The sequence below is a fragment of the Opisthocomus hoazin genome, chromosome 2 (assembly GCF_030867145.1).
Source record: "Opisthocomus hoazin isolate bOpiHoa1 chromosome 2, bOpiHoa1.hap1, whole genome shotgun sequence".
Lineage (NCBI taxonomy): Eukaryota > Metazoa > Chordata > Aves > Opisthocomiformes > Opisthocomidae > Opisthocomus > Opisthocomus hoazin.
Genome location: NC_134415.1, coordinates 22,326,790 through 22,340,717, shown reverse-complemented (window position 1 = coordinate 22,340,717; position 13,928 = coordinate 22,326,790). Strand labels below are relative to the sequence as shown.

General features: G+C 37.6%; 1 protein-coding gene across 3 annotated transcripts in view; it reads right to left on the bottom strand.

The window, feature by feature from the left end:
- The window catches only part of SRBD1 (S1 RNA binding domain 1), a 129,560-nt gene that overhangs the window by 42,096 nt on the left and 73,536 nt on the right, over positions 1–13,928 (bottom strand). For all 3 annotated transcript variants that reach the window (XM_075412861.1, XM_075412863.1, XM_075412862.1), the window contains exon 18: positions 11,343–11,425. In XM_075412861.1, coding sequence (XP_075268976.1) covers positions 11,343–11,425 — 83 coding nt within the window. The remainder of the gene's footprint in view (positions 1–11,342; positions 11,426–13,928) is intronic.

The window sequence follows — 13,928 nt, the reverse complement described above, 5'->3', positions numbered from 1 at the left end:
GAAGAAAGGAACAACTTTTGCAGGGTCAGTAAGAGTTGCACTTCGTTAAAACTGACAGCCCAGGTAAGGGAGACATGAACAGCTCGGTGCCGTAGGTAGGATGCAGCTCCAGTAACACACATGACTGTCAACGAGAAGTATGAGGCCAAACTCAGTTCACCAGCCTGATGTTTCTTTTGCAGGAGACTGTCTATTTTTAAATATCATAGTGAAGCCTTTTGAAAGTAATTAAGTCATAATTATGAAACAGCTAGCAATATCTACTGATACCTGTTACTTTAATAGACATACACCGTGTCATCAAGTGTCTTGCACAGAACAAGGAAACTCAAAATAATTGAATTTGAAAGTAAAAGTTACAGAATTTAACGAAGAGCTCTGTCAACACATTCATCGATGTTGCATATACATGCATGTATGTATAAGTGATGTGTGGTAATACTTATCTATACACAATTTTGTTATGTACAGATGAATTTACCTTTGCAGACACGATTAGTAGCACCTAATTCTATTAGTAGAATACTTTTCTGTACACTCTCTACTTGATAAAAATTTGTTGTGGTGAAGAAAGTTTCTGAAGAAGTATTTTCTTCCATCTACTGCTCTATTTTATACAAGTCTGCCATACCACTGTATATTGTCAATGTGCTCATAGTTTATTTTCTTCCTGTGATTGCTAATGCAATAATATTTTTATGCCTGATCTAGCAGTAACTTTACACTGGAATTAAACGTCAATTTCTACTTTCCAACCCCAAAATTCTAAATTAAACGCCACTGACACCGACCCCCTGCATTCAGGCAAAATGCAGCCACCAACCCACAAAGGGACATTTATAAAATAAGCCTTGCTTGTTTGAAGTGCAACACTGCCGTCACTGGAGTTTCACCCGGGAGACTTAAATAAATAAAAATAAACCCAAGTAATAAACACCATGTTTTATGGAACTGCACAAGAGAAAAAAACAGGTCCTCCTGGCAAACTTGAAAGATTAGACTTAAAAGCTGCCCCTCTCATTCCGGAAGACTTGTGGCCCACACTACTCAATGCCATCTCTGAAGGACGGTCAGCCGTGGGCAGCAGGGCCACCCACACAAGTGTCCGCGCTCCCCCTTGGCACTGCAGCGAGCTGCTCTTCTCTACAGGACAACACAGGAGACAAAACAATGTTCTCAAGTAAGTCAACTCAGAAATTTCCGAGCGCAACAGGAATAATGAATCACCTACTGGCTTCTCCAGCAACAGAAGGCACGCTGAAAAAAAAAATTGCCTCTATCGCAAGGCTTTGCAATATATAGTTCTGTTCTCCAAGGAGCTAAATTTTTCTACTACTGCTGGCATTCCAGTGGCCATGTTAATCAAAGGTCTGACGTGAAACAATTTTTTTTTTATTTTTTTTTAAGAAGAAATAATTCACATGTGTCCACAGACTTTAGGTTTTTGGAAGACTGAATATAATTTTAGAATCATCATTGTCAGCTGGTTGACAGCAATAAAGACAACATTCACTTTAAATAACCCTGAATTATACACAGTTGAGTAAATTTGAATTTGTTTTGCTTTAAGGTCTTCCAAAGTTGAGTTCAACATGCTGAACAAAAATATTAAACTATCTCTAACCCTGTGTCAACATATGATGCTACTGGGAATGGTAAGTGAATTAATTTTCCAAGGAAAATTAATTACTTATGACTTACAGTTGTAAAAGCAAACAACGTAACTCTGGATTAGGGCACATTTAATTTCTGTTTGGAGTAGCGATTAAATTAATTTCATATAATTCATGGTATGTAATGGAAAGCAGAACAAAGATGAAATCTTAGACAATGACTGACACAGAAAAAAGTGTATATTTATGTTCCTGATCCAAAAATAAAGGTCACAGATATTAATCACTGTCTAGTGAAACATGATTTTTGTTTCTAAAATGATTTTTTCAAAACTGTTTGTTAGAAAAAGTGTTATTAGCAAGATAACAATCTAAAAAGCAACAAATTACAAAACATCAGAGAAATCTTGCATGTTTTATTGTCTCCGTGAAAAAAGGCTAGAATTTTCAGTGGTATGTATTGACATATATTTCAGTGATATCTATGTGACATAACTGTCACAGGATTATTATGTGGAAGAACTACACTAATTTATATTCATCCTACATTAATTTAAGCTCAATTTACTTTAAGGTAGTGAGGAAAAATTTGATCACAGATCCAGTATTTAACAAATATGTACACTAATACTGCACCACAACTTAATCACAAAAAGTAGGATTTTTTTCAGTTATTTACATTTGTAGTAAGCAGTTACTGAGAAAAATAAATCTGTAGCTCAACTGAACCTATGAAAGAGTTCTTGCAGCATTCCATAATTTGACAGTTGTTCAAACGAAATAAGAGTAATTATTTTATGTATTTCAGTGTGGAACATATCAAGTTCTTATTTTACATAATATCTACCACTAGAACCATACATATTAACAAACCATTTATGGGTTTAAAATATCATCAGAATTTTTATTTCCACTTATGGCCTTCTACTGAATGCGAAAACAAATTTGCTGCTGATTCCAGATTTTTGGATATCAAGTCAACAGCTGCTGTACTATGAACTCACACAGAATCACTCAAAAGCACAATAATATTAGTATTTTTCCTTATGAGTCAAATGAATATACTGTTAATTCATGAAACCAAAACAACAGATGCAACAGACCACCGCTGCACAGCAAGCAGTGACTACGGAATTCCCCCAACAAATAATATTTACATTCATGATGTTTAAATTGACACACATTCCACACCCCCCCCCATTCAAAGCCAGTGATTCACATCCCCACTGCCACTTTTACCTGACTTTGGACCCTAAAGAGATGCTTTTACTGTGGTCACAGTTTAATCAATTTTATCATTATAATATTTACATTAAAATCTGACTAAAATTTATAAGATAGCATCTTAAAGATCGACTTCACATAAAAGATGAATGTTTGTGCTTGAAATGCAATTTCTATGAACACAGTTATCACATCATGGATACAGGTAATGCCAGTAGTAATCTGCAGCGCCCTGGCTGTTTTTTACTGTAGTATTTTACTGTAGTATTTTTAAGAATGTTTCAAAAATGTAAAGAACTTGTTACAAAAATTTACATGAAACCTAGATGAACGGAGCTGAACAATTTTTGATTGCTAAAATTGTGTATTTTCACTTCAGGTTATTAAACACTTGAAATGTAAGCAGGAAACCCAACAGCATCTCGCACATTTCGGAAGCTGTTCAGTTAAAATACTTTCAAAAAGATAGACTTCATCACCCCCTTTTCTCTTTCAGCTTGCAGTCAACCAAGCGTTTCCAAACCGACACACAGAGAAGCCATATCAAGCCGGTTTGCACTATCCCAGCCTCGCGACTCCCGTATTGCTCCTCCCGCCACCTGGCTCCCACATCAGAACAACTTCTCGCAGGAGTTTAAATCTCCCCAGCTGTATTGTAACTCAGCTCGCTTGTGTTTGAATTAGCTCTGCCCAAGTACGTTTACAGAAAGGCAAAAAAAAAAAAAAAAAAAAAATCAAACTGCAATATTCAGCAGGCACAGATGGTTCCCTATACCCAGGCAGTTCTGCTCAGCAGTTCCTATCTGCTGCTTTTGTGGCACTCTGGAAGCAAACAACCTTTACAGCTATTTTTCGTGAACAGTAACATGTAGAATTTTAATCCAATTAGAGCACAGATAACCTGCGAAAGTTTGCACTGAGTCTGTTGTCCTACGGCAACAAAAAACTTCCTAGCAAACTTCTGCCAAGAGAGCTGCTAATTAAGCCATCAGGAACAAGCTGACAAGAGAGGGCAAATCTGTCCAGCAGCTGTTTCCTATCAATGCCCTTAGCTCGTCCCGCCTCAGCCTACCAACGCTCCTCCTGAAACTTCCCTGCTTTTGCTAAAACCTCAGCAGCTCCATAAAACCCCACCCATGCAAATACAAAGTCTCTACTAATAAATAGCAGCAACGCAAGAGGGGGGTTATTAGCAGCAATGTCCAAAATTTACCTGCAGTTCAGGCTGCTTACAAAGGCACACCTCTGACAAGCTCTCAAATGCTGACTACAGCGCATTTTTGGTGACAGCAGCAGAGAGAGATGCAGTCCAGGGGCAGCTTCGTGAGTGACATGTGCAGATGCGGTGATGCCCCTGTGCTCTTGCAATCCGTGTAAATACACACGCACACGTTTGCCTTCATTTCCTTAAAGGGGCAGCATCGCACTTCGAGTGAGCTGGCACGTTTTCTTGGGAGATGCCAGTAAAAATATACAGTATACTAGCTAAAATAATTAATAACACAACTGTTAACTTCTTTCTATATCCCTTTGTTTTGTTATAACCGGCCATAACAGACCAGCAAAAGTTGATGGCACTTCGCTGACGGGACAGTTGATTTCTCTTTGCCAGCCAGAGAGCAGGTAGACACAACCAAAGAGACTCTGCCAAGTTACAGGATACGTAAACCCATCCCTGGCAGCCAGCAAAACTGCTGCTGAAGATTAAATTACCCAAACTTGCCAGAGGTGTAACTTATTTGGAAAGGAATCTTAAGTTTTGCACACCGACTTCAGCAGGGTGGGGAAGCATACAGAAAACATTATGGGGTGACTACTTCTCCCTGACAAAGCTGTCTGCAAAGATTTTGTTCCCATAGATGTCAGATGGCTTCATTCACAGGGTTTTACCTTTGAAAAAGAGAAGCACATCATTTACCATAAAAATGATGTTGGACAAAAAACACACATGATTATGCTTGCTTTCCTCATAGAGCTAATGCTTCACCACTACTACACAACCACTAAGGATTCTTTAAGTTGCTATGTGTTGGAAATCCAGCGTTAAGCACAAACATATTCACCAGTTTAACTGTCCACTTTGTAGAAAATAATACACCTTTTCCCTACGGACAAGACACAGTTTTTTTGCCTGCCTTTAACAACATTTTTTAGGTAAAGCCACCACACCCCACCCTTAAAGTTTTTGTACACCTTAAAACTTTGAGCACTCCTCAAAGTTCTTGTACACCTTAAAACTTTAAGCACTCCTCTCTCTTTTCTACAAATTTTAAAGTAAGCAATACCTTACAGTATGCTGCAAAAAAATTCTGTGACAACTGTCTCTTTGCAGGGGCCTACAGGTTCACAGGACAGGTTTCAGTTTCCTTTACTGAGAAGCAGAGCTAAGAGCACTGTGAAATACTATCCCATGTGCCCTTGTCTTTCAAGTCCCAGCGAGTTCATGCAGAGATAAATACAGAAGCAGCCCAGAATTTGTCCTGTAACTATCATAATTTTTTTTATTTACAATATTGGCAACATATCCTTTAGTCTATGTTGTTCAGGAATTTCTTTAGTATCAGAATAGCCAGGTTTCTCTTCATGATACCCCATAATTTCAGCCACACTCCAGTCCACCAGCATATCTCGTAAGTTTTTTCAACTTAAGGTACACACGTAATTAACTGGTTGCCATATACTGCCAAAAAGGAGTGATATACATTCATTAATAAGTGGTCTGATTACCACGAGATACATGGACATGAGCACTGGCATCCTTTGACACTGTTTAAGCAAAGGTTCTCTTCACGCAACCATTTCAATTAAAGTACAGAAAATCATAAGCAAGCTCACAAAACTGCAATTATATCATAGGAGATCCATTCTACGCTTAACTGTATGTATAAATTCAATGCAGTAATACAGAAGGAATGCTGAAGCATTTTGTAGACAGGCTGTTCAACTGGGTGTTGAAACCTGCAACCTGCAATTCTGACCAGCAAACAACATTCCTGCTGAACTGAGTTTCCACAGGAGCTATGCGAATCACACAACGTAAAGCACGGCTCACCTAATAACACATCCTATGCTCTTAATCATAAAAATGTAAGTTGCAAACCAACATAAATTTGTTTAATAAGCTTAATAAAGGAAGCTCATGTTTGAGGTTGTTTTGACAATCGCACCTCAGAGATTTAAAAAAAGACACTCTTGCACATCATATGTCATCATATTCTCACATCATACATGAGTGATTCCCCTATGCTATCGAAGTAACACACCTAACTATTCATATACCCTACGGGTCAATTAACAACAAAAAAAAAAGTGACAAAGTTCTTAAATTCTCAGTGAAAAAATGTACATTTCTGCCTGAAAAAACAACCCAGCCAGCTCCAGTACTTTGGTCCATGTTACAAAATAAAAGCGTACCATGCAAAGGATGCATAACCAGAATCAGATAGCAAGAAGGATATAAAGTCTCTTACATTTCACCATTAAAAAACATGCATGTATTTTAAGCAAAAATGAAGACAGAGCCTTTCTTAAACCTCACACCAATTCTTTGTGATGGCCGATGTTCAGGTTGTGACAACTGTTGTTTGTACTCACTACTTCAGCTTTTTTTGCTAGCAGCTTCCTATTTACACACTTATTTTAAAGTTTCCACTGTTAGAGGAACAACACAACATTTAATTACCCAAAATGTCGGCTTAGATAGTAAAGAAATAAATCTAAAGTTTGTTAAGCTTCAGAAGGACTTCAAGCCACCAAGTTACCTTTGCTAGGGATTTGTAAAAGTAGGCTGACAAACACCTGCAGTGCAAGGCACAAGCCAGCTTTTCTTGCAGGAAATGGAAATAATGCATAGGCTTGTTCAACCCACAGCTGTATCAGGCTCACCCAACTGTATCTGATCTTACTCTTGCACTTAGAGGTACCCTTGAAGTCCCTTTGACCCCTGTATTTGTAAAATTTTGCAGTAGTTCACCACTCATATCTCCAGAATTAGTAGCTATTAAGCATTAATATACAGTCAGTTTGCCTCAGATAAATGATTTTTATGATAGGTGTGCAGAAAAGTAAAATGATTTGAAATTGCACTACTGTCAAACATGAGGTTAATGTCACATCTTTCTAACACCCATCCTGTCACTACAGGCACCCACTGGAGGTTTAGAAAGACTTGACAGAGGTGATGCCATGCACCTCCTTTGAGGCAAGAAGATGATGATTAAAGAATGCAACAAACTAAAAGTGCTACATGCAATTTCAGCCACATGCAGGAGAGGCCAGCAACATCCTTCCACCACTGCCCACCAGTTCCCCCTCACTAGCATGAGCGTGCTTTGGCAGTGGGTCAGGGAAGGCAGGACCCATGCAGGGATTGCCTGTGATGGTGGAAAGCATTCTTCACAGCCTTCTAGGAGAAAGGAGAAAAGCCTCCCTCCTTTCCAACAGGAACTGAGATATGACTTCAGCAAGATGCCCTGCTATTAACTAGCTGGCTGCAGATTTTGAACTGATTTATATCCACAGTACCATAATTATGACAGAACTGGCCCTATTACAGAGCAAGTGTATCTGACTAAAAATGTTGCATCGTCATTTAATAAAACATACCCATCTTTTCTGGGGAAAGCCCAAGCCCAACAGGCGTACCAAACGGCAACTGAAGTAACAAAATGTCCTACAGGTAATAATCAAATGCAAATGTGATGCACTTCAATAACGAGAGGAACACAAGGAGCAAAAAGGACAAGGGGGGCAGAAAATGCATTTCCAAATGTAGTTATTGTTAGACATTCTGATCAGTCTTTATGAAACTCTCCTATGATCAGGACCTTCCATCATTATATAGAAAATAAACCAAGAATTAGCTCAACCATTTTTTTTTTCCTGAAGGAATTGCTACTTAAAGAGTATTGTTTACTAGTTTTATTTATTTGACACAAAATGTCCAGCTACATCTGGAATCAAGTATCCTTCCACTTCAGCGGTTACAAAACTAAATATATTATCTGTTACATCCTTTTGGGACGTTAATTTTCCAAACGTGTTAAACAGTGAAGATGTTATCACATACAAAAATATATCATGAAGAGATTTTTGAGCTCCAAAAATTATAAAGACAAAATAGGATGTTACTTTTTCAAGACCAGACATGGTGCACTTTTGTTAATATTATACATGACTTGTCAAAAAATCTGATCCTTCAACACACACCAAATATTTTGTTCTTAGGCTACAGATGAGTTTGAGCTCCATCTAGTTCTTTCCCTAGAGGTTACTGCTTTGTTTTAGCATCCAGGGATTTTGCAAATTAAATGAACAGCAGAAGACCAATCAAACTTAATATAGTCCTTAGCATTATTTCTGCTTTCTCTGCCTTATAATATGGATTCAGGTTTGACTTCTAAGAAGTTTATTAACTTCATTCCCCCTTTACTTGAGGCTATTTGTCTTTGATAGGGACCGGTGGACAGAAAGTTTACGCTAGTGCTGGTTTATTCTCCTAGAAGTTTGGTTTCTGTCTCAGAGGAAGGAATTTTTTTCTTCTCTATGCATCTTTTTTTACTTCTGGAATTCAATTCCCTAACCACAATCGTTGTGAAGCAGCTTTGTTCTCAGCTCTTATCTACATCTTCCAAGATCATTACAACTGTAGTGGTAATCAGCCAAAATTCAGTTTGCAGCATAATAAACTCTTGAGCTGCTAACTGCTTCTTTCCCGCTAGGAATTTAGCTTTGAACTGGCATGGGGAAGTGGCAAGGCAAACTTATTCAGTATCACACAGAGTCTGGGCATCATCTTCATGTTCAACTACAGAAGAAATCATAGTAATACGGCCTGAAGGTGATAAATTAATTTTGGTTAGGTTCCTGTCTGGGAGAAAAGAACAATTTTCCTAATAAGATAAAGATGAATGAAGACAAGGACCTTGAGGCAACTGGAATTTTAGTCTGAGAGAGGCCCTAATAAATCAGGTTGTGCTTCTCTCTGTTTAAGGAAATACCTGATAGGAGATCCGGTGCCTGTTTATTTTTCTCTGACAAACCTGATTTTCTTGGTAGTGCACAAACTCAGAATCATAACTTGGAATGAGAAGAAAAGCATGTGGTCAAGTTTCAATTTTTTTTTTGTCATCTCAAAATAAGTAAACAGAAATCCCAGCTGATGGGACTCAATCTCCAGAGATCTCCTGCTACTTGGAAACTCGTATTTCCATACTCAAAGTATCCATGCCCAAATGAGCAGATTTGCTTGGAAAACTTGCACTAGAAGAAGTAGAAAACACCAGTATTCTCACAAACATACACATGAAGTACCGAGAGGCCAGGTGGGAGGGATCCAAAGCTCCACGGAACCAGTGACTGCAGAAGACTCAGCCCCTTCACACCGCACTCTTGTGAGGGGGCACACACTCCACAAACTCCAAGAAAGCTCATATCTCCTCCCTTCCCCTCCCTGACAGGAGAGAGCACTTGCATCCAAAGGGCAGCAGAGCTTCCGACTTTGCTTTCATGAATCCAAATTTGCTTACAATAGTGTCACATAAAGCTCTAGTACCTCAGGAATTTCTGTATCTTTGAATGAGCACCTTAGAGCTGCTGTGATCACTAAGAATTCTGCCAGGAGGTCTATCTATCTCAGAGGATCTATCCAAACCACTTGAAAGTGTGGATATAGGAATTATTTCTCTGAAACTTTTCATGTAACCAATTTGGACATGAACAAATAATACAGTTGCGTGTTTACTTGATCTAGTTGATCAAGAAGCTTCCCTGAAAGGGCCGAGAACACGGTACTTACCCTACTCTGTTTCAGTGCAAAGTAAATGATGGCAGCTTCAGTCACAGAGGCATTAATGCACTGCTGCAATATGTTCATTGCAACATTCGTCTGATAATACCATGCTCCCAAAAATCATACGAGCACCACCAGCTCCATGGCTTTTTAGTTTAGGTGTATGCTTGTACAGTGTGCACGTGGGCCATAGTAGATAGCGTGCATTTAAATGAATACCTTCTAGCCACAGCAATGCAAGTTCCTAATACATACGAATTCAGTGTACTTCAAATAGTAAAATACTGCATTTTGGAATTGATTTTTTAAAATTTTGTTTTAAAAAAAAACAAACAACTAATTTTTCCTCAAGGTGCTGACATAGCATTTCAAGTTGGTTTTTTTTTTGTTAAATACTGTTTTCCTTAAAGCAAGGACCAACAAAAATTTGTACCACTTTTCATTATTGTTATTGCTGCTACTGTTATAAATAAAAGCAGTGGGTGTCCTCAAGTAAGGAAACCAACTATGCTTCAGATTGAAGCTCCTCTTTTTGCCAGGTGACCACTCCCTGATTTACAGCTGCCATCATTAAAGCAAATTTTTACTTAAAACTGGATACATATGTTAAAGAAATCTACAGTATTTCAGTCCTTCAATCCAATTTTCCTCAAGAACTATGGTATAGTTCACACTGAAAAATTAATTATATTAGTTAGTTTTACCAATAATTTTGCAGTTAGCAAGCAACGTGAGTACACTTTATAGTTTGTGGCAATACAAGTAGGGCTTGCAAAAGAAGTACTGAGCATTACTTTAACCAACTAAAATGCTGACCTCAGTTCTTTAAAAACAAAAGAAGATAAACACTTCTTTGAAATCTTTCATAGCACCTTTCTTTGTCACGCCACCTTGAGCCGTGGCAGTAAAGGATTCTAGGCTGCTAATCACATTCTATCCCATTAACTCTCATGCGTTAACCTGAAAGCACAGATCGAGACGGTTCTGTGCTTTCTGTTCTGAATTCTGTTCCAGCCTTTCAAATTTACTCATATTCTACAGCTTCAAAAAGCATGTGCTGAATTTTCTATTTTTTTTACTTCTCTGCTTGGAGGAACTTAAGCACATGCATAAATGCTTTCCTGAATTGATACCAATATGCTATAAAATGACAATAACTTATGTACCACTTCTCAATACCATTCACTTTGTAGAGACATTTTGAAGGTAAAAGTTACTTCTCAGAAATAAACTACAAAAAAGTATTAAAATAAGAATTGTCAAACATTTTCCAATTCAGCTTTAGTAAATGAAAAACTTCAAAACAAATACTTTCATTACAAACTTCTAAGAAGGAATGTACCTAATAGTACAAATTAATGGTTTCTAAATGGAGGATCAATATCGCATTGTATTTTACACAAAGAGCTAAAACCCCATTGCTGCAAAAACACAAAAAAAGAGAAAGCCTTACAGATCAGATTACCTGTCTGATTTGATGTTTTTAATAGACTATACATCTGGCTACAGCCATTTCAGGGTGTAAATCACAATTGTTAAAAGTAGAGATAAAAAAAAAGAGGCAGTCTGTGACTTCCAAGTATTTACTATCATTTTATCAACTCTACAAATGTCTTTTAAAGGAAACGTAACTAGTTTATGATTATAAAGCAGCATTTTGGTGTTGCTCTATATCATGATAGATTACTTAGATTCACTGGTATGTGTTGTCTTACCTGATACATTCCGACTCCTATGTGTTTGGGCTCAATTTTCACTAGCTCAGCTAATGGGTCTTGGACGCGTCTAGCTATGGAAACTGAAAAACAGAATTAGAAAAGAACTATGGGTTTTATAAAAAAAATCAGAATAATGTAATTGCTTTTGCTTTTTTTTAAAATCTTCTACATATTTAATTATCATTTTTTACCTGGAAATAATCAATAATATAGCAGAATCCTTTTTCACTGTTAGACACAGGACATTAATGTACATTAATCAAACTTCTTAATTGAATAATTCAAATAAAGACCTAAGGGTATTTCAGACTACAATCATAACATTTAAAAAAGCTTTTTCAGGCCACAGTGTTAATAAATAGAACTGTGTACACTAAATTTTTTCCTTGTATCCATATTAAATGCACATGTAATATTTGAAATTAAACTCTGCAACATCCTTTAACCTTAAATCACAGATATGTAGAAACAAATAAACATTTAAAAAAGAATGGAGTAACTGTTCACAGACTTATTTGCCTAATACAGTATTTCCTAAGGTATATATTATATACTTATATATTATATATTTATATAACTCAACCATAAAACTCAGAGTTCACACTGAAAATGGTTCTTGGACTTTACCAATCTAAACTGCATACCAAAACTCATCAATTTACAATCTGTTATCATTATAACTGGAGGGGGGGAGGGGGGAAGGGCAATTTCCAACATTTCTGGTGCCATTCAGAGCATACAAGAAGAACTTTTGGTCTTCTAAATCCAAATGTTGAATCACAACTGCATTTTTGAAGCCTATAGTTATTGACAAACCCTTTACTTACAGAAATCCTAGGAAAAAAAAAAACACCTTCTTTGCAAATGTAAATTCTCAACCCTGGTCTAATTCTGCAGATGCTGGGTTGCATTCAGTATTTGCAACTGTGCTCCCTCCCACATACACTGAACTAGAAGAGTTCTACTCTACTAGTATTACATACAGAAACTATTTTCTCCTGTTTACAGACAAAATAGGTTAGCTAGTTTAGCAGCTCTTAGAACATTCATTCTAACTAGTGAAGTAAACACCGACGAAGAACAGGAGTGTCTGCAGGTACTGCAAAAAGCTTTCCAAAAAAGGACCACCAAAAAACCCCACAACTCAGAACAAAAAAATCCACAAAAACAACCCCCCAAACTAAAAAACGCCAAAGAAAGAAACCAACCAACCCCCCGTCCCAAAATCAAAAAACTCAAACCAACAAAACACCAAGGCCAGGCCTTGTTGCTAAGGCTGCTTTCCCTACTACATGCACTTCTGCTAGAATGAGAGAAATGGGCTGGGACAGAAGAAAGCTATGATCCTTTGTAAGCTATCTCCAGAATCAACCCCACAGCTGGCATTAGTCATTTCAAGAGACATTGCCTAAAATATTTTTTACATTTAAATTCATTTTTAAGTGAATAAAGAGAGGATTAGAGGAAGAACAGACAGGAGTCAGGAGTAAATATGTAAATACATGGTGGTTTGTTCAACAATACATACATAATGTTTAAATAGGAAAACCATACACACACACTTATGTATAAAATCATCAGCATGACTATGATTATCATATACATTTGCTGAATCACAGAATTGTTAAAGTTGGGCAGACCTCTTGATGACAGACATCACCTCGTCTAACACCCCTGCTGAAACAGGGTCAGCTAGAGCAGGTTGCCCAGGATCACGTCCAGTTGGGCTTTGAATACCTCCATGGATGGAGACTCCACAACCTGTCTGGGCAATCCATTCCAGTGTTTGACCACCCTGACAGTAAATCAGTGTGATCTTGTGTTCAGATGGAATTTCCTGTGTTTCAGTTTGTGCCCATTGCCCTTTGTCCCGACAGAGGGCCCTACTGAAGAGAGTCTGGCTCTCTTCTTCATTCCCTCCCATCATGTATTCATACACATTCATAAGATCCCCCAATCCGCCTCTTCTCCAGGCTGAACACTCCCAGTTCTCTCAGGTCCTCCTCATATGAAATGCACTCCAGTCCATTAATCACCTTTGGAGACCTAATTTAAATAGCAACTACCACTACTTCACAGCATTTCAGAAAAGGATTTCACCAAATGATGACGCCTGGGGCCAAAACAGTAGACTGATCTAACATTTATCGTCTATGTAGGCTCCTCAAACCACAACTGCAAAGTTTATTGTTTCAATACAGCATTAGAGATTTCATTTTTAAAGATTTGCACTGCTGAATTCGCAGTTAACATGAAGTTCACCACTCGGTCATGCAAGAGTTTTCATATCCTTTATTATCCACTTTAACACACGCTGACAATGGCAGTTTGCTAGCTAGGCTCAGAAAGCTCTGTGCTGGTGACACTTGATATGCCTGTTTCTCTGATAGAGAAGTTCTGAATCCAAAGGCAATCACATATAACTGGTCGTAAAAAAATTTAAAAAAAAATTACAGAAGGTTAACCACTAAGCACACCAGTTATCGCTTACACAAATATAGCTTACTGCAGAAATGCTTTCCTATAACAATAATTCATATTAATTACTTTGAAACACTAGCGGTCCCTATCACCAGTCACCTA